The 24,932-nt window shown below is 46.4% G+C and overlaps 1 protein-coding gene and 1 pseudogene across 2 annotated transcripts in view; one reads left to right on the top strand and one right to left on the bottom strand.

Moving 5' to 3' along the window:
• NAV3 (neuron navigator 3) overlaps positions 1 to 24,932 on the top strand; it is a 305,431-nt gene that overhangs the window by 211,286 nt on the left and 69,213 nt on the right. For both annotated transcript variants that reach the window (XM_066634436.1, XM_066634435.1), the window contains exons 13-15: positions 15,809 to 15,941; positions 18,698 to 18,977; positions 21,669 to 22,377. In XM_066634436.1, the coding sequence (XP_066490533.1) occupies positions 15,809 to 15,941; positions 18,698 to 18,977; positions 21,669 to 22,377 (1,122 nt within the window). The remainder of the gene's footprint in view (positions 1 to 15,808; positions 15,942 to 18,697; positions 18,978 to 21,668; positions 22,378 to 24,932) is intronic.
• Positions 19,544 to 19,662, bottom strand: LOC136657743 (5S ribosomal RNA; annotated as a pseudogene).

Raw genomic sequence — 24,932 nt, 5'->3', positions numbered from 1 at the left:
ATTAATGGCGCTTTCACTCCCAGAATACTACTAATGTATCACAATTGTAACCAGAATATTCTTCAACTTAATGTCAAAATATCCAATAATGTTTTAAAACAGAAAAATGAAGGCATTTAATAACGCACCATTTAGATTCATGTTCTCTGTTCACAGTGTAAATTAATTGTTTAGCATATGCTGCTACCCATCAGCCACTATTTCTAATGCAGTTGAGATGAGGTTATTCATTGAAATGACAACCATGCTGATGAATTCATTTTGCGTTAATAAGTGAACAATAGCTGTAATGGCCACTTTTTTTTTTGCTGAGATTTCCCCCTTCCCAACACCCAAAAAGCAGAGCAGTGAGTAAGGCCTCTGCAATGTTCTAAACATGGATTAAAATACAAAAAAGATTTCTGAATTTTTTTCTTATTTTGTCTATACTGCAGGGTGTTCTATGACCTCTAGGTTATCTCTTCCTCCATTGCAAGGTCATAGTGTGGCACCCTGTCCAAGAGGATTGACTATCCCACCCTTCCAGGCTTGCCCTGACTTTTGGCAGTTCAGCTGGGTTTTTTCAAACTCCTGAAGAATATTTTATTCTGGAACTTTAGGTGTTTTTTCCCCCTATTTTTTCCTCCTTTTCCGTCTTCTCTCTTCCTGTGATTGCCCAGTAAGGACAATCTGAGCTGGAGTAAAACATGAGGAGGGAAAGGTGATTGAGGACCTTGGGGGAATACCCCACTCCCTGTTTGGGTGCAAGAGCACTGTAACCCATGACATTTGACATTTATCCCCCTCTCTGATTAGGAGGATAAAGAGGTTATTGGTTGCTGTGGCTGAACATGTCCAGACAGGGAAAGCCACATCAACTCTTGCCCTTCTTTTTTTACTGTTCTCTACCCAATTCATCAGGGAAGGGCATTCGGCCCCATCCAGTTGACTATCTCGATTGCCAACCCAGCAAGTGGTGGCAAAGTGCAGCAGCATAAATCTGTGCAGACTTCCCTTATCCCATCCATCAGGGCAGGTCCCATCGCTGCAGATTCAAGGGTGGTTTGGAGCAGATAATACCTGATTTCCACCTTCACACCTCTGATCAAAGTGTGGCAAAGCAGCAAACAACCAAAGGCCAAGAATTCAGAGGAGTTTCACACACAGCCCACGTTTGCACCCGCAGTGAGTTAGGGGGGCTCTGCGACGCATGGAAGCAAGATCTGAAGGCAGCATGAGACATGTGAAGGAGGCAGCTTCATTGATGGAAGGGGTAACTCTCCATGCAAGAAGTGGATGGAAGCAGCCCTGCACAGAGCTGTTGAGGGGTCCATCATGGCCTTTAGAGCTGTGATTACCAATGTGGGTTGTTCTCTGCCAGGTGCCTGAGTGACCCATTCATTGGGAGCTCAGAGAAGAGCACCTAGTTGCTCACTCCATGCAGAGCTGTAACTAGGGAGGAGACTGAGGGGCACCCAGTCCAGGTGATCCAACAAGGGGAGGCATAAGACTGACCCCAAGCTCACCTTAGTTACAGAGGAGGTGCGCATAGTGGCTGCTTCCTGCACATTTCATCTTCTCTGGAAGCACCCACAGCACCTGTCCCCTCCTCCGGAAAGAATCCAGAAGAGACTGTTTTTGCGCTGCTTGTGGCACAAAAGCAGTCAAGTCCAAGCTATCCCAAAAAGAGGAGGTGCTAGCCACACACACAGTCAGCAAACATCTCCTCCTCCAGGGATACCCCAGAGGTGACTGCCTTCATGGTGTCATCTCTGGGTTGTCCCCAGAGGAGGATCAGCCTTGCATGCATGGCCAGCAAGCAGCAGCTACTCTGGGGAGAGTCCAGAGCTGCCTTTGCACTACAGCGGTCTGAAGGCACTCACCTCCAGGCTGTCCCTGGAGGAGGGGGCTCTGGCTGCTTCGTGCACCAGCCCCCTTCTCCGGTAGAACTTATAAATGACAGCATTACATCATGCAATGTCATGATGTCACTGCCCTGGGTGCCGGGGCAGAATGTTACATCTCTGACTCCATGTATGCAAGGACTGGGGATTCCTTGAGCAATGTCAACAGCTAACCCAGGGACTATCTACCTACATTGCAACAGAGACTTTCTGTTGTTGACTGCACAGCCACCAGGAGAATTGCCAGTGACCATGTCAGTGTCAGGAGAAGTGGCCAGCAGGGTCATGAGGTTGTGGACATGGGAACTCCCCCTGTTCTTTCTGGATGCCGGAAGAATAAGAGGGCTAGTAGTTGGATGACAAGCAGAAATTTGACAGTCACAACTTTTTCCAGCATGAAGATGCAATTACAGGGAAAGCAGCACTGGCTGGATTTATGCCTCTAGTTCCCAATTTTGGGTATGTTTCACTCAGCGTACCTTCCTGAAGAGGAGCCTGCAAAGTAAAATGACTAACTTGAAAAGAGCTGGAAAGCCACAAAAATCATTGTGTGAATATTCATGGGGCGAGGTCTGTCTAAAATAATCACAAGGCTCAATTGTAATAGGCTGCCTCCACAAAGAATCTGTCATATTTGACATGCCTTGCAGTGCACTGACAGCCTGACTTAAAAATGATTAAGTTTTAGATGAAGAAAATATTACAGGCAACATGAAGCAGGGCCATTTTAGTAGATTGCTATTAAAATTCTTCACTGTTTTTCAAGTTCATCAATTTCAGAGAGATAAAAGCTAAAAGATGTGAAAGGATATAGATGTAGTAGTCTAGGAGCAAATCGACCTCATCCCCACAAACTTTGGCAATAAAAAAAAGAGAAGATCGAAATACTATCAAGGGCTAAATTATATGGGAGTGCCAGAGTTGGGGAGAATCTTAAGTGCTTTTCTCATGTTCTCAGAAAATCTGTGATACGTGGTGTAATTGCTTCTATAACCCTTTTCCAAACAAACAATTGTGACGTCCCTGAAAGGTAACCCACCTTACAGAAAAAGAAATGCCTGTACAGTCCAGCTGGGTCTCGGCTTGTAAATTCTAGTTTTAAAATATTCATCATATATTTTCACAGCTCCTGATTCTACATAATGGAAAAGCATAATTATTTTCTCTAGGGCATAAAATCCAAGATCCCCTTCTTCAACCATTCTGTAGCAGTTCATTCAGAAATCATCCTATGTTCTTCATGGAAGTGGACACTGCAAGTTATGTATAGAGTTGTGTGGATGTTTGTGAGATCAGAACACAGAGGGCTGGTTCAGGTGTCACACAGTGACAGGACCGTTCCATCCTGGCCAACTGTGTCCTTGCCAGTGGCATAGCTAGAGGGGATGCAAAGCACTAAGTTTTGCAGGGAGCCTCACCACGGTGTGCAAGTGGCCCCCCCTCCCCTTCAGAGCCATTCCAGGCTGTGGGAGCAAAGTGGAGGTGAATGCTCCCACTGTCTGGATTGGCTCCAAAGGGGGGGGGGAGCTGCTTGCATGCTGCAGTGAGGCTTCCTGTAAAACTTAGTGCTTTGCACCCCCTCTAGCTATGCCACTGGTCCCAGCCAAATCTGTCTCAGACATTGGCACCCCTGGACATCTGCATCCAGTTTTTTTGCAACCCTCCCAGTGATCCATATAAGTAAAGGACCACCTACTCCTATGTGAACCTACCGGCATGATGAGATTATTGTTCGAATTCTGATTGTTATATGTTGTACATCTTGGATACTTTCATGCATGTATGCATACTACATTCTCAAGCCATGCTGCATCATGGGAACTGTAGTCAACTATGTATGAAGTATCTCCCACTGTCATGGTTTCCACAAGTGCCCATCATTCTGTGACACCCTTAGGAGAGTCAGATCCTAATAGTGATTATTCTGTGCTAGTACAGAATGTTTCTGTGCCTGCACAGCCCATAACATACATTAATCAACTTGAGCTGGCACCCCTTGTTAAGATGTGCTTCCCTTTCCTCTTTGCAGCCCCAGGCAGCAGATTTAATCCAAATGGTTGAATTTGCTGCCAAAAATCTTCTGCACAATCCCTCCTAAAGAATTCTTCATTGGAGGAATGTTTTTACACAACCATTCTCGTCGTTGGCAACCTTCAGTCTCGAAAGACTCTGGTATCGCGCTCTGAAAGGTGGTTCTGGAACAGCGTCTAGTGTGGCTGAAAAGGCCGATTCGGGAGTAACAATCCCTTCCACGCTGGGAGCAAGTGCAGTCTGTCCCTGGCCTGTCTCCCTGGCTATGGGCCTTCCTTCTTTGCCTCTTAGCCTCAGACTGTTGGCCAAGTGTCTCTTCAAACTGGGAAAGGCCATGCTGCACAGCCTGCCTCCAAGCGGGCCGCTCAGAGGCCAGGGTTTCCCACTTGTTGAGGTCCACTCCTAAGGCCTTCAGATCCCTCTTGCAGATGTCCTTGTATTGCAGCTGTCTACAAATGGATACTTTCCCTTAACAATATGGTTAAATTATTAGGAAGTAAGTTTTCTTGAATAGCGGAATTTCATTCTGATTAAATATGTTACAAATTAAATTTATAGGGTAAATTATCTATCCTGGGAGATGTGGTGATGAATTTCCTTTCCCCATATTATTGATGAGAATTCATTTTTGCAGACAGCCGTACCCTTAAATCAATAACACTTCTCCGGAATCCAAATAGTCCAGCAATTTCATTGTCTGCGTACCGGCTGTTTTCCTGTACTCCTGACCTTTGCAAGTCGGATTACTGCTGTTCCCAAGTGAGTCTCCAACTACCATGAGCAGAATTTCTTGCCCTCTTGATTTGACGTATTCCATTCATTGTAATGCTTTTAAAGGGCAGTGTTATATTAATCCCTGGCGTTCCTTTCAGCAGTTAAACCTAGCTCCATCAACAGTTATGAAACTAAGGGCACAATCCAAACCTTGTGTTCGGCCGGCCCAAGTCCCTTGGACCGGCCTGGGAGGGTCACAAACGTGCCGTAAAGCATATTTGCGCCTCTGTGGGAGGAAGTCAGGCCGGCACTCCTAGAAGCGCCGGCCTGCGGATGCTGATGGAGGCCTCGCACTGGCTTCCTCCTGGCTCTTTGCATCAGCTTTGATAAGCCAACACAAAGGTGGCAGGTAAGCGTGGGGGAGGTGGGGAGGGAGAGAGGCGTTCCTGGGCAGGGGGCAGGGAGGGCAAAGGGTGGCCCTGTGGGCAGGCATGCAGGGAGCCAGAGGTGGGGCTGGGATCTGGCAGTTATGCCAGATTCTAACCCCCATCCCTGGGGAGAACGGAGCAACTTCAAGCTGCTCCGCTCTCCTTCGACTTGTACCACCTCAGGAGGTGGTACAAGTCCGAGGCAACCTATTGGGGCCAGCAGCCCTTACCCAGGGGTAAGGGGAAAGGTTTCCCCTTGCCTCTGGCTAAGCCGCTGCTGGCTACAATCCTGGATACAGCGCAAGCCTCTTGGCTTGTCTGTTCCAGCTCAAGTTAGGATTGCGCCCTATCTCAAAGGAGTCTATTTCCCCCCCCCCATCTTTTTTTAAGATTAAAAATTATTTTTAAATTTTTGTTGGTATGTAGCAAAATACTTATACCCCATATTTGGGTTCTAGAAGGGGACTCCCCCAATGCAGCTAACCATCATCAATGTTTGAACAAACCAGGACAAATAAACACAATAAATAATAAAATGAAAGAATAAAAGCAGAGAGGGTGAATGAGCACTTACAGATTTGGCAAACTGCAGGAAGAAGAAAATACATAATGCAGGCTGTGTGATGTCTGTACTCCGAGTCCTGTACCCCCTCATAAACCCATCCGAGCCTCTTCCCTCTCCTCTGTGGATCCCCCATGGAGATCTGCCCAGGCAGATCTGCTGGGAGCCTTCCTTCTTTGGCTCTAGGAGAAATATTTCCTGCTTAAGAGTGAGTCTACAGTAGCTGGTTCCATGGAGCTGGGAAATGTGGATGTGAAATAGAGAGGGAAAATAAAGCAATAATGGGCTCCTCTTCTCACCCCTTGTAATGTCCATGGCGGGCGGAGACCCCGCCCCTTGGAGGGTGACCGAGCGCGGGGAGCTTACCCTGTCGAGGCAAGTCGGTCGCCGGCAGAAAGAAGGACGGGAGGCAGACACAGCTGTTTTGCACAGACGGTTCACTCGCGTCAAACTCTTGACATTCATGGGGCCTGTTACGTCACAGGCCCCATTGCCTTACACAGACTTGTGGCGTCGGCGCACGATAGGCTCGTTCCCCGCTCCTTCCTGACCCCTTGAGGTTTCAGGCAGAGCTCTCTGGCTGGTGCCTGTCGGCCAGGGGTATGGATTCCCGTGGGCTGCGGTGCTGTTGTCTGGGGTCAGCTTAGCTGTCCTTAGGAGGGCCCCCTGTACCTCCAGGCTTGCCCCTTGATCAGCTGGCCTCCACTGGAGGTAGTTGGTACCGGGTCCTTGGTTCTGCAACCTCACCTCTCCTGCTGTCACCCCCCGGGTCTGGGCGGGCCTAGGATCAGGGAGTTCCCAGCCCCCCCCTCTCCAGGGCCAAGGTAAGCAAAGTTCCCTTCAGGGCCTGGGTCACCTGCATAAGGCCAGGGTGGCTGCCCTCTCTGGCCTTCCCTTCAACCCTGCTCCCAACTGGAGAGGAGCCACCTCTCTCTAGGCTGTCCAGCCTCCTTATGAAGCCAGCCTTGGGCTGGGCCAGCCCCACCCCTTTTTCCCACCTGGCTGCTCCCAGGAGGCTCTAGGTCCTACTCCCAGGGAGGTGTCTTGCCTGGGACCCCAGTCCTGACAATGCTTAGGTCTTGCTCTCGAGGAGGCCCCTACCCCTGAGGAGACCCCTGCTCCTGAGGAATTCCAGGCCACCTGGGCTGGGCCTAGGTGACACCCCTCCACTGAGCTCCCTTCATGGTCTTTCCCAGGTCCTCACTGGTTTTCACTGTTACCAACCATAAAGTGAGAACCATTCATCTGCCATCAAGCTAAAAGTTTGATAGAACCCTGAGTCTAAAAAAGTATTTAGGTTTCCTGAGAAACATGTCTGCAAGTTTGTGAGAATGAAACTTTCTTCCCATATTAAAATCATGTAGCATGCACTGCGCTGACTAGCAGCGCCTTGAATACTTTGGGCCCCATTTCTTCCCTTTCATTCAGCCTTGTAATTATAGTAATTTAGACCATTTAGAAACAGAGAAATCCTGGTGAGATGTATTAAATGCTGTCAAATTTCCTGGTGAGAATGAAATTATTACAGATCTCCACTGCGCTTAAAGTGGTCAGAATGAACCTTCTGTCGGCTGGAGGATGTACTCATACTTTCCTAAAACTTTACAGTTGTGTGAGTGTCATCAAGTTAGCCACTGGTTTTTTGTTGGTCACTGATTTGTTGGGTGACCTCCTGTATTGTTAGGTACATACATACATACATAAAGTTAATGAAGATTGCATCAACGCTAGTGATGCCACTGCATTTAGGCTGTGCATATGATATTGTAATTTATTCTGAATGGTATTGGAATCAGTTCTGTTCCGGGAGACCAACTAATAAGGAAAATTAAACAGCAACATTACAAAATACATGACCTGAAGAAATGATATGAAATTCTTATCATTAGTAAGCCATATTAATTTATGGTTTTAATTATGTCATGGTTTAATCTTTGGTTCACAGATAATGCTTTCAATGCTTATTAGGAAATGAACTAATGACAGGAAGTGACTGATTCTGTCTGGACTGGTTCAGGGCAGGCCGTGATACGACTGGTCTCCAATCCTGTTCAAACTCTGTTCTTCACCAAGCTCAGAAACCTCATTCCAATCTGAGCAGGAATTCCAGGCAGAGTCAGCAGCTGTCTTGCAAAGCAACCAGGGAAAAAGTGGCTGGGTTTTTTTGTGTGTTTTTTTTGGCTCTGGAACCAGTAGCAAGAAAAACTGTTTTTTGCCATCAGTGTTGTTAGTGCCTTTGCATGCCCCCTCTAGATAACGCACACTCTTTATCAGTGCTGCTGCATCGGCAGGGAAGAGGGTAGAACTGGGCTCAAAGGCTCAAGCAGATCAATTTCCTCCCTGCATTTTATTATTGTTGTTTACCAAGCAACATCTCGATATTCTGGCTTTTATGAAGGCCACTGAGCATGTTCAGTCCTTTTCTAGCTGAGTTCTGTTCATTTTTTTCCCCTTTAACTCAGTTCTGCCCAACCCACAGGTGTACACATTTGATCCCTGTTGCGTTTATGCAACGTTGGGCAGAAATGGCTTAATGTATAGAAGTGAGTTCTTCTGCATACCTAGGGGGTTCCCTCAGCATATAGAAACTACTGCCTTATTTTGCTTCCAGTCTGACTGGTTCTTGCAGTTGCAATTAGCACATCATGATGATGTTGAAAGGAGATAGCACCATTATATATAACAGTTATATATATATTTTTTTTCCCCAAACCCCACCAGATGATGACTCAGATGGATTGTTTAAGTGGCGTTGTCTTCATTTTAGCATCTGCTGATCCCTTCATTTATATAACAAGGGTACTGTCTGTTGGCTTAAGGAGCAACCGGGGATGGTAGAAATTATTTTTATAATGACAGCAACAACAAAAAACCTTGCTTAAGGAAATAAGGTAACAAAGACTGTTTTCTGATGCGCTTTCTTGGAGCTTCTTCATATAGGCCTAAATTTAACCGGTGTTAATTAACTTGTTAGCATCTGTGTGTGAAAAATGTAAACATGCTCTTGGCTGCAGCTTGAAGTTTTGAAGCTAAACAAAAAGCAACTGAGAAATAGTTTTACCACAACCTTTGTTCCTGTAAGGAATTATACAGTATTATCATTTCTTGATGGAATTATTTCCTTGTGTTTCACTCCTGTCTGTCTGTCAGTCTGTCGGTTGGTCCTTTCCATAGATGTCTCTCTCCTCTCTGTAATTTTCTTGAACTGTTCTTAAATTTCATGCTAATATCTTATATCCTGTGGCACGTTAACAAACAATGTGTTTTCTCTTTTTTGAAATCTTAAAGTCTAGGTCAGGGTTTCTCAAACTGAGCTGATGTCAGGTGGGTCCTGAGAAGGTCCAAGCCGCCGTCTTGGAATCTGGCGATTGAAGTCGTCGCCGCCATCTTGGAAACTGGAGCCTGGCAAAATAGACCGCCGGCTCCACCTTTGACGCTGTTACAGCCTTTCCCTGGCTGGAATGGCTTCCAAGCGTTCTCCTTGGTCATTGCAGGAGTGGGGTGAGGGTCTCTTTCAGTACCAGAGCCATTTCTCTGCAGGTTTCCCTGCTAGTTGGAATAACAAAGGGAGGCCCCTGCCACCACCCCTCCGGCCCCAAGAGCTTCCTGATTAACTTCCAGTTGAGCCACTACAAATCCTATGCAGATCTGCTCAGAAGTCTGCTCAGAAGTAAGCCCTACTCTGAGTTCAGTGGCGCTTGCTCCTGGCCATGTATGTGTCAATGTGGGTATGTGCAGAGGTTGATTCTGCAAGTGATATGATGGCAGGAGGATACTGTAATATCATATGATGCACATGGAGAACCTCGCAGCAGGTCCCTGCCCCAAGGAGCTTATAAATAATTATCATAGCAGAGAACAGAGAAAGGCAGGGGACTTCCTGAGTCTATAATCTTACGCACACTTGCTTTTGTATAAACCCCATTTATCTTTGTGAGGCTTACAAGTGAATTTGCACACAACTGGGCTGCATAACACCCATGGCAAAACTCCAGCTTTTTTTTTTTTTTTTTACCTGAGAGTTAAATTTAGGAATTTAACTATTAGTATAATTTGACCTCATCTTAGGTGCAGTGTAAATAGCCTACTGTGGATTCAAATATTGCTTGACTGCTTTTTCATTTGGCTTCTGGAATAGGAACAATAGAATGATTCACTTCAAGTGGGGCAGTCAGACTGCAGGTTGATCTTTTTTCTTTTTCTTAAGCAAATTAATGGGGGGAGGAGAATATCCATTCACACAAGTTGGAGCTGCAGTGTGATGCTGAGTAGTCCATGTTGTGATACTACCCCCTTTATCTGGCCACCCCTTTGTCTCTTCTCTCTCTCTCTCTCTCTCTCTCTCTCTCTCTCTCTCTCTCTCTCTCTCTCTCTCTCTGGTTCTTTCAAACCCCCCCCCCACCTCTGCAATGACTGAACCCTGCCCTCCAGCCCTTCTCATCCCTCTGTCCCCATACCCGTAGACTGCAATACTATGCACACTTTTCTGGGGGTAAGGAATAAGCCCAACTTAACACAATGGGGCTTACTTTTGAGTAGCATAGGATTGTCCTGTTAATACAACATGTGCATAGTATGCAGTACAACTCAGAGAGACTGGTTGATGACATTGTTAAGAGATGTATGTGGAAAGATGCATCTGTTGCAAAGAATGGTCTCTGAAATGCAAGGCAGGCAACAGTCCTTCCTTGGGCTCTCTTTGCAGCCTGCTGTTTGTTTGGCTTTTTCAGTTGTACTAAGCAAGACATAGTTTTCTGAGCCTGACTTTCAATTTGTGGCTTACTGTGCTCTGAGAAGCCATTGGTAGTGGTGGTGGGGGGGGCAAGAATTGGACGTAGCTTCTGAGCTGCAATATTTTATTTTATCATTTGCAATTTGAGTTCCTAGGTGAGAACAGTGGTGTCACTTCCTACTTGATGACATCATTTCAGGCTCTGGCACAACAATGATGGCACTTCCTGTTTGATGATGCCACTTCCAGAAATGACATCACTTCCAGCTTGATGACATCACTTCCGGTGGGTCTCGGTCAGGTTGTCACTCTCAGAAGTGGGTCCCGGCCTAAAACATGTGAGAACCACTGGTCTAGGGAATGGTTTGCAAAAGAAGTCTGTTTTTTATTGCTCTAGTTTAGTCACCAATACTATTGACATATGGCAAAGAACTTGTTCTCTTTAACTGCCTGTGCAATCCTAACCAGATGATCCCTGGTTAGGAGCGGTGGTCCCTGCTCTGGTGAAGGGTATCTCAAATGTGCCGTCAGCCACCTGGCGATACACCTGGTGGCAAGGCTTGTGCTGCCCTGCCAGTGCTGCATTCAGGCATTCCACCTGACAGCTCAGGTAAGATCATGCCAGGCAGCAGAGGAATGGCAGGAGGTGGCAAGGGAGCATTTTAGGGCATGGAGGGCAGAATGGGGGTGGATCAAGCCCAGAAGGGGGGCGGGTTTGGCAGAGCAGGCCTACACCATTTTCTAACACCCCACCCGGATCTGTTGATGTTACAACAGGCCACTTGAACTTGCGCCTGCTATTTAGCAGGCATAGGGCAGTAGCCCCATAGTAGCCCCCAGTAGCCCCATAGGGCAGGCTGGACCATTACTCATGGTAAGAGGAAAAAAAATCCCCTTACCCTGAGGAGGCCTCCAGCCTGTTCCTATGCTGCACTGGATAGAGCCATGCACTGGATAGAGTCATGCAGCTCTACTGCATCAGCACAGTTTAGGATTGGGCAGCCCATATTTCAAACCAGCTTATCTTTCTGAAAAAGCTTCTCTAGCAGGTTGTTCTGAACAAAAGCAGTTCTGTTTGTTATGAATTTTTCCTTAGCCACCCACAATTTAGCTGTGGAAATCCTGATTAAATCTCTTCAGTGACCACGAAGTCATTCAGAATTCACACTTCAGTGACTGTCATCCTTGAAAATGACAGGTAGTGCTTTATGCTTGCTGAGGAGAAGGCAAAGTATTCGTCTGATGGCCTTCAGAGGCATTTACTTATGAAGACAGAATAGCTGTAGCAAAATTTACAGCCCCTCTCAGCTTCTAGAAGGATGCATTGCCTTGCCTGACTTGCACAGTCTATGGTCTGATTTTTATGTAGCCTGTGCCATCTTGAATCCGACAAGGCAGGATTAGCTCTGTCCCTTTATGACTCATTAACAGCCAGGACAGATAACAAAAAATGGATGATGGGTTAAATGTTGTGGGGGAGAGGGATAAAGGAGGCCAATGGTGTCAGCTGTACTATAGAGAACTTCTAGAAGTCAAATCTTCCAATTATTTTCTTCTCTGCCTCCCTTAACGAGCTAAACTAATTCAGAAGGAAGTTAGTGAATGAGTCACAAAGTCTTTTTCCTTCCCTAATTCAGCCTGAATGTGACACTGAGCTTGCCATTTAATGAGCACCACTGGCTGTGGACCAGCAGCATGGATTCTTTGGTTCAACTTATTAATGTTGTGAACCACCCCCACCACCCCCCATGGGGAGTCTCACAGGACCTGTTTGTTGTCCAGTCATAAGCAACAATGCAGACACAATCAAGCTAACTGCAGTTTTTATTTGGCTAGTAAAAGGCTGAGTCAGCTCACCTCACAACACCTAAAATAGATCAGATAGTTCCTTATATACTTTAAGCACACAGCTGGCATACAGGGGAAAACCAGAGCAAGATCTTACTTCCTTTCCGAAACCTTAGATACCAAAAGAGCTGTCTGATTACTGAGGGACTTTCCTGCCCCATTCTCTGCCCTTTTTCTGCCTTTCCTCTGGTTGGGTTGTGCCAGTGGCCAGTCTGCACCCTGACAGCAGTGTAGCTACAGGAAAGGCAGTGCATTAAGTATTGCTGGTGCTGCAATGCACCATGTAAGCAGCCCTTCAAACTCACCATCGGAGCCATTCTGGGCGGCCACAGCAGTTGCCTGTCTCGGGATCCACCAATTGGAGTGCATGGAGTCACTCCCTATGCTTCCCATCTGCCCATCCCTCATCTGCCCATCCCTTACCCAGTTGCCAACCCATTCTGCTGTCCTCTCACCCCACTGCTCCCTCTTTCTGTCCTCCCCTGTTCTGCCTCCCCTAACACCTTACCTCTATCAGCAGTGCCTTTGCACAGCGCCAGAGGTTGTGGGAAGGCTCTCCCTACCAGCACACTAGCAGCACATGACTTTGCATGCTGCTGGAGCACCTTTTTGCAACTGGTGATAACTGCTTTATAGCAGTCAGTATCAGTGAAAGAGAAGGTGCAAAGATGGCTGTCTCCGATAGAATTGGGCTGTTAGTGCGAAGTTACTGTATAAATTTCAGGGAAAGCTGATTAGAATCAGCAGGATTTGGTAAACAAAATTAATAATAGTCTCCAGTTTGAGATAATTATTTTTTCCTCACTTATAGTTGCTTAGGGATATCCTTCAGAATGCATGTGGATTTTATCATAGATGCAAAGCAGGAACAATGAAGATTCTGAACATTTATTTATAAGAAAATTCTTGAAGCCCACCTACATTTCTTTAGAACAGCAGTTGTTAAACATTCCTAAAATGGTTGTGTTTCTCTCTGTTCAGATATTTCTAATCAGCCAGCTCCGTCATGTCTGGCTACCTCGCAGTGGTATCCAGCTTCTTTTTATAGACTGGGGAAAGGGTGTGCTGTTTGAGCAACAGCTGTGAGACGAGGCAGCAGCTGCTTTTGCTTACACATCAAGAAGGGTCACAGAAAAAGCTAATGTTACCCAATCAAGTGAAAAAAGAGCCTCTCATAGTTAGGGTATTGTTTCTCTTGATGCGGCATGAAACCACACAGTGACTGACTGTAGAGGATAAGGCACCAAAAGCCCAATTCTGTCCAATTTTCTGGTGCCAGTGCAGTTTTCTTACCTTGAAGGGACCTCCGTGACAGCCCACCACTGCCACAGGATAAAGCACACGCCCCAATGGCATAGCCACATCAGTACTTGAAAGTTGCTTAGGATTGGGTCCAAAGTCTACTTTTAATGAACATAAGAACAGCCCCACTGGATCAGGCCATAGGCACAACTAGTCCAGCTTCCTGTATCTCACAGCGCCATCTCTCTCACCATAGAATCATACACAAATGTGTTATTGAATCGACATTCTTTAGTAAGAATTTACACTGCGTATCCATAGCCTAGATGCCAGTGAACTGTTTCCTCTCTAAACTGAAGACTATGAACTGCCCAAATCCATGCTGTAGAACCTGGTTCATGGTGGTTGGTAATACAGAGCAAGTCATAATGATCTCTGAAATTTTGTAACACTGTAACAGTAAGGGAAATGGAACCACAGCGTGGTGATAGAAACAGAAAGTCTCCAAGTTTTGTATGCGCGGTTTTGTATGCGCACACACTGGGAAATCAGCATGTCCTTGGCTGGTGGTGGTGGTGGGGGAGTTAGATCAGTCAGGATGCCATCAGGTGCAGAGAAGTCTTACTCCATTTTAAGAAGGAGGGCAGGAGGTCTGGTCTGGGCAGGAGGTCTGGTCTAGAGGGTTGAGCCTCCGTTTGCCTGAAGATAACATCCGAAGGTCACCAGTTTGAGGCCACCGGCACCGTGAACGGCAAGACCTTGAAGCAGCTGACAAGCCCATCTGAGTTATTCTACCTGCTCTTGGAGAGATGAAGGAGCTGCTTGTCAGCCTGTGTTGGAGGAATCTGGAGGCCAGAAAGTGATAACAGACCGTAAAAGATCCATCTGAAATGTTGTGTGGTTCTTGAAAGATAGAACCTTTCTTCAATTGTAAAAATCCCTACGGGAATTTAGAACAGCCTGCCTATGTAAACAGCCTTGAATTAAAGTCTGAGGAGAAATCTGATGAAAACCAAATCCATTATTGCTGTTCAATGGCACTTCTGTGCTCAATTTCCTCTGGGGCTACATTAAAAACAAGGTATTTGTGCTAACCCTGCGGGATTTAATGGAACCAAAACAGTGCATTCCTATGGCTATTGCTCAGGTGGACCAGGCAGTGCTGGTGCGAGTATGGGCCAAATTGGATTACAGATTAGACATTTGCTGTGTCTTGAAGGGTGGACACATCCAGCATTTGTAAGGTCTGTAAAATATTTTGACCATTTTTCTTTCCATTACCATTATGTTACCCTGTCCCTTTCCATCACGATGTAGTGGTACACTAAAATCCCAGAGACCACTGTGACTCACCCTGTATTAGAGGAGACGGGGGAGGCAGCAGTGTTCAACCCCCTGACACTTGCTTGCTTCACTCACTTCTCTCCCTGGAATAAGAGTTCGGATAAGCTTAGCATATATAACATGGGTTTTGTTGCCCTATTGTAGTGGGATACAAATAACTGAGTTGCAAAACAAACAAACAAAATAGATGCAAATGTCCAGGGGCACCAATGACCAGGGCATATTTGACCAGGACACAATTGTCCTGGTCTGGTCAACCTGTTTGAGCTTCAGCACTAGTGATAATGGTAGTAGTAGCACCCAGTGCACCCTCAAGTAGCAGTGTCAGACGTTGCTCCGAGACCCTCGACAACCTGTTGCCATCACTGCTAACACAAATCCACTGCACTTCCATCTATATTCTCAAGCTTGCATGCTCCTTCGGACTTTTACTGTGGGTTGAAAGACACCAAGTGGGCAAACCCCAAGTGTACAGGCCATCAGAGCATCAATCAGGCTTGACAGGTGGTTAGACCACAGCCAGGTTTCCTTTATTTGTCTGGGAAATCTATAGAAGCACTTAAAGCGAATAATAAAGCTTAGGCTGGCACAACGAGCCAGTGGAATGAGTTTCCCTTGGCAGGATCTGGAGTGTGGTTGCAATGAACCATGAAACAACCCATTCTAGTGGTTTTTACTGGGTCGTACTGAAAATCAAATTAGAATTCTAAAGGGCCTCCTGGTCTTTCACAAACCAAGCCGCTGGCAATACACGTTCAGCAGCAAAGGAATGGTAAATTGTTGCTGGGTTCGATCTGAAGGCACATGACTCAACAGCCTTGCCGAAGCGAAGCAAGTAGTGGTTTGAGCCTTGCCCCAATGAGAGTCCACCTGGGAACCCCACGTACTTGTGTTCTGTTTTGGAAAAAGGTCGTTAAAGCGATCTGAAAGAAACGTAGGAGACATTGTTTCACACTGTCTACGAAACCCACTGTGAGCAGCTGTTATACAAATGGTGGTCATCCTCTCTGTTTCTTTTTTATAGCTGGGATGACAGCAGTTCTGTTAGCAGTGGCCTGAGTGATACCTTGGATAACATCAGCACAGATGACTTGAATACTGCCTCATCCGTCAGCTCTTATTCCAATATCACCGCCTCTTCCAGAAAGAATGCTCATGCCCATGTAAGTACTGACATTTTTCTCTCCTTCAGTAGTTGCACTTTGATCAGCACTGTGGTCAGACAATGGCTTGAGGGGCTTCATTGTTTGTTTTTCCTTAAGCCTGCAGTTTGCAAACTCCCAGAGAGTTTGAAAGCCGCAGTAAGTTCTTATGGGGCGGGGGGGGGGAAGCAGTGGGAACAGAGGGAAGGCAGCGGCGCGATCCCCAGGGGGCTGCAGGGGCTTGGATGCACTTACAGGAGCCTCCTGCAGCCTCCCGGGGGTGCGGGGAGCCCTGTGTGGCTGTCCACAGGTCTCCCTGATGCTTCACAAGTGAAAGTGGAGCTATCGCACTCCACTTCCGGTTTAGCAGGAGGCTCAGGTAAGTGCACCCAAGCCCCTGTAGCACCCCTGAGCTGCTTCCTCCCTGCCTCCTGGCTGCCCCTGCCCCATAAGGTGAAACAGGCCAGGCCCCACAGGCTGGGGCGTCACAACACCCCAGTCTGAAAAGCCCTGCCTTATACACTTATGCACAATTTGATTTTCCAGTATTACCTATATGGGCGTCCCCGCCATATCCACAGGGGTTCCGTTTCCCACCCCCCAATACTACAAATCTGTGGATACTGAGGGACCCTTGTATCTATTTTCCAATGTTATTTTTCTTAATTGTAAGCATCCTGAAGCCCTCTCAACACAAGTTATCCGTATAACGATACAAATCAATGTCATGGAGCTGTAATAAACACTTAATTGAATAAAGGCAAGCAAATGCCACATTCTGAGCATGTATCCTCCAACAGCAAAGAGGAATATGTACTTCCTAATCAAGTTCCTGTGGAGAGTCATAAACACTGTGGGAGTTTAATGGCACTATCAGATTTTCTATTGTTCCCAGCATGGAATTTCCAGGAACCTAAGGAGAAGTTCTATATCACAGTTTGGGAGGCTTGAAAGGTATAGTGTTATCCTATTGGAGTGCATGGTGGTTGTCATTTTAAACACAGCCACAACCACAAGGCTGCACTTAACCCACCTACAGGGCAGTCCTATGTGTGTCTACTTTTTATTGTCCCCATTATGAGGCAATCTGTACAACACTCACTGTTGACGCATGATGGCCATTGTTGATTATTAGCAGCTTCCTGAAGTGAGTCCAGCCATCTCAAAGTGGGCTGCCACGATCCGGTCTGGTTCAGGTGCAGTCTCCATGTGTAATACATTCCTGCAGCCTTAGGGCCCAATCCTATCCAATTTTCCAGCATTGGTGCAGCTGCAGTGCAGCCCCGAGGTAAGGGAACAAATGTTCCCATACCTTAAGGAAGCCTCTGGGACTGCCTCCCCACCACAGGATGCAGTGCATGCCCCATTGGCACAGCTGCACCAGCACTGGAAAATTGGATAGGATTGGGCCCTCCGTATGACCTACCTTTCCCGACAATCTCATCCCCTTGCATGCTTATGTCCTGAATGGATGAGGCAGACTGGATCTGCCTGCCTCCTAACCCTCCCTTGTTGTGCACCCAGAGATTGGAAAAGTGGGGAAAACTCTGCTGTAGGCAGCCTATGGGAGTCTTCTGCGCATAGATATGCACTTGTAGTGTACGTTATTTTACTGGATTTTGATTATTTAGATTTTATAAGCCATGTTGAACGTTGGCAGGAAAGCAAGATATATGAATATTTTAAAGAACGAAAGCCCATATCGAGCCTTCTGTATTATTGATATTGAAGACAAAAGCTTCCACCCAGCGCATTTGCATCCACTGCGCTGAGGCATATTTTTGTGCTGCAAATGGTCTGCAAGTGTGCCGTGGGAGTTTGGGGGAGGGTCATTTGTTAGTAGGGTCATTGGGGGAAGTGAGCCTCCTGCAAGCAGTGTTGTGTGCCTTGTCAGTTGTCAAAAAACTGATGTTGTGGTTTGACAATTTCAGCACCTTCTCAGTGTGCCATGAGATGAGAAAAAAAAAAAAGATTGGAAATTGCTGATCCAGCAGCTCAGAAGTGTGTTTTGGGGCTCCACTGTGCATAAGAGGCCCCAAGGTGAGCTGGCTCCCCAATACTGAAGTATGGGTGCTGACCACGGGCGCGCTGACACAAGTGGTGGCGAGGAAGCCGCTACGGAGGCTTCTGCCAGCCTTCGCGCATCGGCACATCTACATGCGCCAATGCGGCTTCCTCCCACGGAGGCGCAAACATGCTTTATGGTGCATTTGTGACCCTCCTATGCCTGCTCAAGGGACTTGGCCCAGCATAAGGTGCCTTTTGGATTGTGCCAGTAATCTGCCAGCATGCCAAGATACAGTGTTAGACTTGGAATCTGGAGAATAGTTTTGAAACATAAGGCTTTTAAATGTTATTGCTTTCTGATTTTCCATCATTTATTGAGAATTTTCTTTTAGGGCGATGCTAGTGTTGTTATCAATGGGCTTAAGGATATAGAAAAAGATATAGAAATCTTTTTCAAGATTGTTTTTATTTTAATTATCCTTGGCATTTGTAAACAAATGTTGCTTCAAGTAATCCAACATGTGAAAAATGTCCCTGCGGTGTCACTGTTAGTGGCAGTAGTAAAAAAAATGATGTTTTCAGAAAATGAGTGGAAGAAAATTGCTTCTCAGAGATCATTAAACATTTGGAGCCAAGGAAAGAGATATGGCATCAAGTACCTCTTTCCTTGTCCTAATCTCTGAACTCTTGCACCATAATGAATGAAAAAAATGAACTAAAATTGGCAGCTCCTGATTGATGCTTGTGATGCCAATGTCTTGCAGCTGAAGACTGATTCGGAGAAACATTCCGTCACGGATGGAGAAGCTTGGGGCAGCAGTGAAGAACTGAAGAAGCCAGAAGAAGATTTTGACGGCTCTGCTGACAGCAGTGGCAAGTGGAAGGGCCACCCCTCTGGACTGCTGGATGATGCTGAGAAAGCAGGGCAGAAAACCTCTCTGACCATCTCCCAAACAGGCTCTTGGAGAAGAGGCATGACTGCACAAGTAGGGGCAACAGCGGCATCTAGGCATAAAACAGGAACGAGTGCACTCAAGACACCCGGTAGGAAAGGAGTTCGGAACCTTTGTGTGTAGGATCTGTGATTGTGTGCATTGACCCCAAAGCTGTGGCCAGCAGTGCAGCTAGAGGGGGTGCAAAACGCCAAGTCTTGCAGGGAGCCTCTTGTGCAAGTGGCCCCCTCCCCCTCCCCTTCAAAGCCGTTCAGGGTGGTGGGAGCAAAACGGAGGCAAATGCAGGATGGCGCGCATGGGTAGTCAAGGTGAATGCCTTTGTTTTGCTCCCAGGGCCCAGAATGGCTCTGAAGGGAAGGAGCTGCTTGCATGCTGCGGCGAGGATTACTGCACAACTTAGTGCTTTGCAACCCCTCTAGCTATGCAGCTGCTGGCCCTTATTAGATCTTAAGGGTGTGTTAGGAGAAGTTTCCATGTGCCAAGACATCTTTTGGTTTTGTACAGAGTAATGCAGGTGGTGTTCGAGAGAATTAGGGTTCTAATGTAGATAATTGTTCTGGGGCTAAATGAATCATAACTGTATTAAAATAAACTCAACATCTAACCCCCAATAAATGAATGGTTGGCAACCTTCAGTCTCAAAAGACTATGGTATAAGCCTACAGCACCTGGTATTCCCAGGCGGTCTTCCATCCAAGTACTAACCAGGCCTGACTCTGCTTAGCTTCTGAGATCAGACAAGATCAGGCATGTGCAGGGTAACAGTTGCTGATAGGGTTAGACCTATGTTAAATGTATTCAGCAATAGACTAAGGGTGTGATCCATTGCTCACTTTCCTAAGATCCACTGAATACAGTGGAACTTACTTCTGAGTAAAGATGCTTAAGATTGCACTCCTATCCAACTATCCAGCACTGATACGCCTGTGTCAGTGGGGTGTGCACTACATGTGAGGGGGCAGTCATGGAGGCCTCCTCAAGGTAAGGGAACATTTGTTCCCTTACTTCTGGCTGCATTAGTGCTGGAAAGTTGGATAGGATTGGGTGGAAGAAAATTCTTTCTCAGAGAATGTGTTTGTTCATGATAGATTATGAACCCATCGCCATGAACCCAACGAAAAATCATCACACACATTTCTTTGAATATCACATTTGAAACATGAAATGTGACTTCATGATTATTCCAGCTTCCTCTACTCCATCTTGAGAAGTTTTCAGCAGCTTTTAGTTGAACATATAAGGCAAAACAAATGTAGTTATATAAATACCACATATTATGGGAGAGACTTTTCTCTTAATGCCGACAGTGGATACTGCAAATTGTGCTGGAGTAGTCCTGACAACAGTGGATTCTGATGTGGGTGGAGATAAATACCTGAACACTTATTTTAAAAAGTTACTGTGTTGTGATTATAGCATACATTATATGTAATGTTTTATGGAAAGCAGAAAAGGTATTCCTGCTTGTTAAAGCAATATTCAGAATATGAAAGAAAACACTGCTAATGAAAGTGTAATTAGAAAAAAGCACATTTGCTGTGCATAAGGTAAATGTGCTCTGATACATGCACAGAACCTGATTCCCTATTTGTTTCAATTTAGAAGGCAACCCCGTTCTTGGGAAGGAAAATAAACACATAGGAAAGCCCTCCTTGTTGAGGTGAAGGGGGGAGGGCTTGTTGGGGAGGGGGATAAATTAATTGCAAGTGATTGCTGCCACTTGTATGATTTGAGGGAAAAGTCTGCATTGCATATGTTATGTTAGCCTCCTTTCTTCTAGTATGTGTAATCTTGAGTAGGGGTGTTACTTAATTCAACCCAAAGTGGAATTCAAGATGAAATCTTGGCTGGAAATTGTATCCACAGATTCCAGCTGCAGTCTTATGTGCTTTCATACTTCCTGGCTTAAACATTAGACAGACAGGTGTTTTTGTGCACATGGACAAAATGTGATGCAGTCTGAGTGCAAGCAAAGTAGGCCTCTGTGATGTTCAAGACGGGAAGTTTGGCAGGGCCTATGAAAGCAACTGGAATTTGAGGAACTGATCTGAATGTCCGTGGCGAGCTGTGGCTCTTGACAAGGTAAGCAGATTTCATGGTGGAATTTGGCCATTGCTCTTCTTGACTGCTGAAAGGGAACTCCAGTAAGGACCAAGTGATACATATTCTCATTTAAAATATAGAAACATATCCACAGTGGCGTAGCTAGAGGGGGTGCAGGGGTAGCAATAGCACTGGGCTGCAGACTGCCTAGCGGCAACTGTCTAATCACCCACCTGCACAGTTGCACACCCCCCCCCAGCAATTACTGCTTGCATCTCTCGCAAAAAGTGCCAGAAAAAAACATCACTCTTGCAACGGGCAGCGGCAATCAAAGTCTCTGGCCACTTGCTCCCCTTGTTCCTTGAACTTGAGGGCCTTCTGAGAGGCTTGGGGGGCAGGCAGGAGGAAGCTGGTGGTGGGAGGAGGCAGTGGAGCAAGGGGAGCAAATGGCCAGAGACTCCAATCACTGCTCATGCCTCTTGGGGGGCAAACAGGAGGGGGGCTGGGGGTGGGGGAAGGCAGCAGATTTTTTTTTATTTTTCAATTAAAAAACAAACCGTGGGTGTGATGTCACACCTGAAAGTGACATCCACGTGTGACATGGGAGGCATCATTTTTAAGTTTTCCCCTGGCTCCAGGTTGGCTTGCTACACCACTGTGTATCCATGTTGTACATGCATACTGTGACTGAAAGTCAATTGGTGAAAATATAGATGACTACATAACTACTTTTTGTCAGGAAAAACAGATGATGCCAAGGCTTCCGAAAAAGTAAAAACTCCCCTCAAAGGCTCCTCTATCCAGCGTTCTCCATCCGATGCTGGGAAAAGCAGTGGGGATGAAGGGAAAAAACCTCCCTCGGGGATTGGCAGGTCGACTGCTGCAGGTTCCTTTGGTTTCAAAAAAGCTGGAGTTGGCCCTTCCACGATCATCACAGCAAGTGGTGCAACTATAACCAGCGGTTCCGCAACCCTGGGAAAGATGCCCAAATCGGCAGCTATTGGTGGGAAGTCCAACGCAGGAAGGAAAACCAGCCTAGACGGTTCGCAGAATCAGGACGATGGCGTGTTGCATGTGAGCTCAAAGACCACCCTGCAGTATCGAAGTTTGCCTCGCCCGTCAAAGTCCAGCACGACTGGGATCCCCGGCAGAGGCGGGCACCGGTCAAGCACCAGTAGCATCGACTCCAATGTCAGCAGTAAGTCCGCAGGGGCTGCAGGCACCAACAAACTGAGAGAGCCCTCCAAGATCAACTCAGGGCGTTCCAGTCCCGTCACCATCAACCAGACAGACAAAGAGAAAGAAAAAATTGCAGTGTCCGATTCCGAGAGTGTGTCGTTGTCCAGCTCCCCAAAATCAAGCCCGACCTCAGCCAGTGCCTGTGGAACACCAGGCCTCAGGCAACCGGGTTCAAAATACCCAGACATTGCCTCACCCACGTTCAGAAGGTAAGAAGTTATGCAGTGAAATTTGATAGCAGATGCAACAGCGTTTGACACCCTTTCCACATTAACCAAAATACAGCCATTGGTGCAGATTATGAAAACCTTATCAGCTGTTTGTTGCTTTCACTGGCACTGGGAGATTCAGATCAGTGTTAATGATTATGTGTGCAGAACTGCCTATGTTTGTTCTGGCTTAACTAATTTGAAGTGCGAGGTTTATGTGGTACCAATAACTAATATAATAAAAAATTTACAAATCTCCGGTGCCCAGAAACTTCTACATCACATTCAGTGTGTATTGTATTTTCCCTTGTTATCCTGATGGACAGACCTCCCAGGGTTCTGTTTGGAATTGGGCTTAACAAACCAATTTTCCAGGAAAGGTTGGAAAGTTGCTCCTTTTTCACCTGAGATCAATTCTGAATTCAAACCTAGACCTGGAAGATTTGGGTTCAAATACCTGCTCAGCTATGAAGCTTCCTGGGTGAACTTGGGCCAGTCACCAGCTCTCTGCCTCACCTACCCCACAGGTTTGTTGTGAGGTCACAGGGATGGGAGAAACTATGTATACCATCCCGAGCTCCTTGAAGAAAGGGCAATAGAAAAATGTGAAAAATAAATAAAATAATAATAAAATAGGTAGAAATTGCAATATCTTTCTTCCTCTCCCCCACTTTTCTCCCTGTATTGGGGTAAGTCTAGAGCAGGAGTGTCCAAAGTTTCTGGCAGGAGGGCCACATCATCTCTCTGTCACTGCATTGGGGGCCAGGGAAAAAAAGAATTAATTTACATTTAAAATTTGGATAAATTTACATAAATGAATATATTAAAGATGAACTTATATTAATGAATGAAGGTCTTGCAATAGATCAAGGCCTGTAAAAGGCCTTGTACAAAGGAAGGCTGGCCTTTCCTTCACTGCCACTGCTGCATCACACATGTAAAACAGCAAGCAGTAGAGGGAGCCCTCATCCCACAGCTCATGCAAGACGTCAAACAGTTGCTCTCACGCTGAGAGCAGTTGCGTCGGGCCAGTGTGAGCTCCAACAAATCTCCGGAGGGCCAGAGCCTCATTGGAGACTGGGGGGCTCCCTGAGGGCCGCATTGAGAGGCCTCGAGGGCCGCAAGTGGCCCCAGGGCCGGGGTTTGGGCACCCCTGGTCTAGAATACTGCACAACAGCACCAAAAGCCCTGAAAAATAATTCTGAACTCAAGGGATTCTGAATCACTATGGAGTCAGGAGCCCTGGGGAACCACATTTCCTAGGACCACTTCAGACATGACTGTTGTAATTTTTAAGTGCCACAGATGAGGGAAGTGGTAAAGAGACCTTTCTACCCTCTGACTGGCTTCTGGATCAGATGGAAAGGATGACTGGCTGGTGGAAGCAGCACCCCCAACACAAGGCAGAGCAAGTACTCCCGAACAATTCCTTGAATTTTCTATATGAGAACTTTGAGTAGCTAACAGGGTGTGGCCACCTTGCTGTGAGAAGACAGGAGTGAAAAATCAGGCAGAATGTGACATTCCCTCATCCCATTGCATCTCTGGGGTACTTAATTTGGAAATTCCCAGTGAAGATGAACTGTAAGTACGTGCACCTCGATTGAAACTTGCATCAGAAGGGATTGCACATCCATAGCCCTGTTCAGAGAGAGTGCCAAAATACTAATAGGCTCTTTCAAAAGAAGAGCAAGGAAGGGCTCAGTGGGGTAGCTAGAAAGGATGTCACGTTGCCTGAACGCACTGTGCAAGTGGCCCCTCCCCTTCAGAGCCATTCTGGGTGTTCTCCGTTTTGCTTCCCCATCCGGAATGACTCTGAAGGGGAAGGGGAGGAGCTGCTTGCACACCGCAGTGAGGCTCTCTGCAAAACATAGTGCGTTGCTCCCCTTCTAGCTATGCCACTGGATGGGTTAAATCTAGTCCATCCCTCACTCTGCCCTGGTCCTTGTCTTGAGCAGCAGATTGGTACAAATCAGAAGGCCTAGCTAGGGCTACACAAGCACAGCCAGGGCTGAAAAATCTTATGCCTGACCACTGTTTGCATGTGTAGTTCCTGATTCAGACTGGACTATGCACTCAGCAGCCCCACATTCATGTGCCCGGCCGCATAGCTTAACTTGCGGGCAGGAGATTTAGTGGGGAATGCATATGAGACTGCTTGTTACTGCTTAGAAAATTCCTGATGAGGAGCTATTAAGGGATAAAGATGTCCTCCCAAGGTCTTCTGTTTTCTGATTGCATTTTATTCCCTGTCAGAATAGGCCCTTGACCTTTATTAACTACAATCTGCAAATCATTAGACATTGAAAATGTATTATTTTGGAGATTCTAGTATTACGGCAGTATTTTAAGCCAGGTATTTAACTCCAGAGAAGTAGGGGTTAATCCAGCATTCTCTTTTACGGTGTGGCAAATGTCTGCATATCAAAGCTTATTGATCTTGCAGCTTTGCAAAATACATTATATTGGAAGAATAAATCCTTATACGTTTTTAGGAGCAGGAACACATTGCTGAAACAAAGCCAATACTGCCCTCTTGTGGCCAATTGCTAGCT

This window comes from Tiliqua scincoides, chromosome 7, assembly GCF_035046505.1.
Source record: "Tiliqua scincoides isolate rTilSci1 chromosome 7, rTilSci1.hap2, whole genome shotgun sequence".
Taxonomy (NCBI): Eukaryota; Metazoa; Chordata; class Lepidosauria; order Squamata; family Scincidae; genus Tiliqua; species Tiliqua scincoides.
The sequence above is the reverse complement of the archived record's forward strand: the minus strand, read 5'-3'. Positions and strand labels throughout refer to the sequence as shown.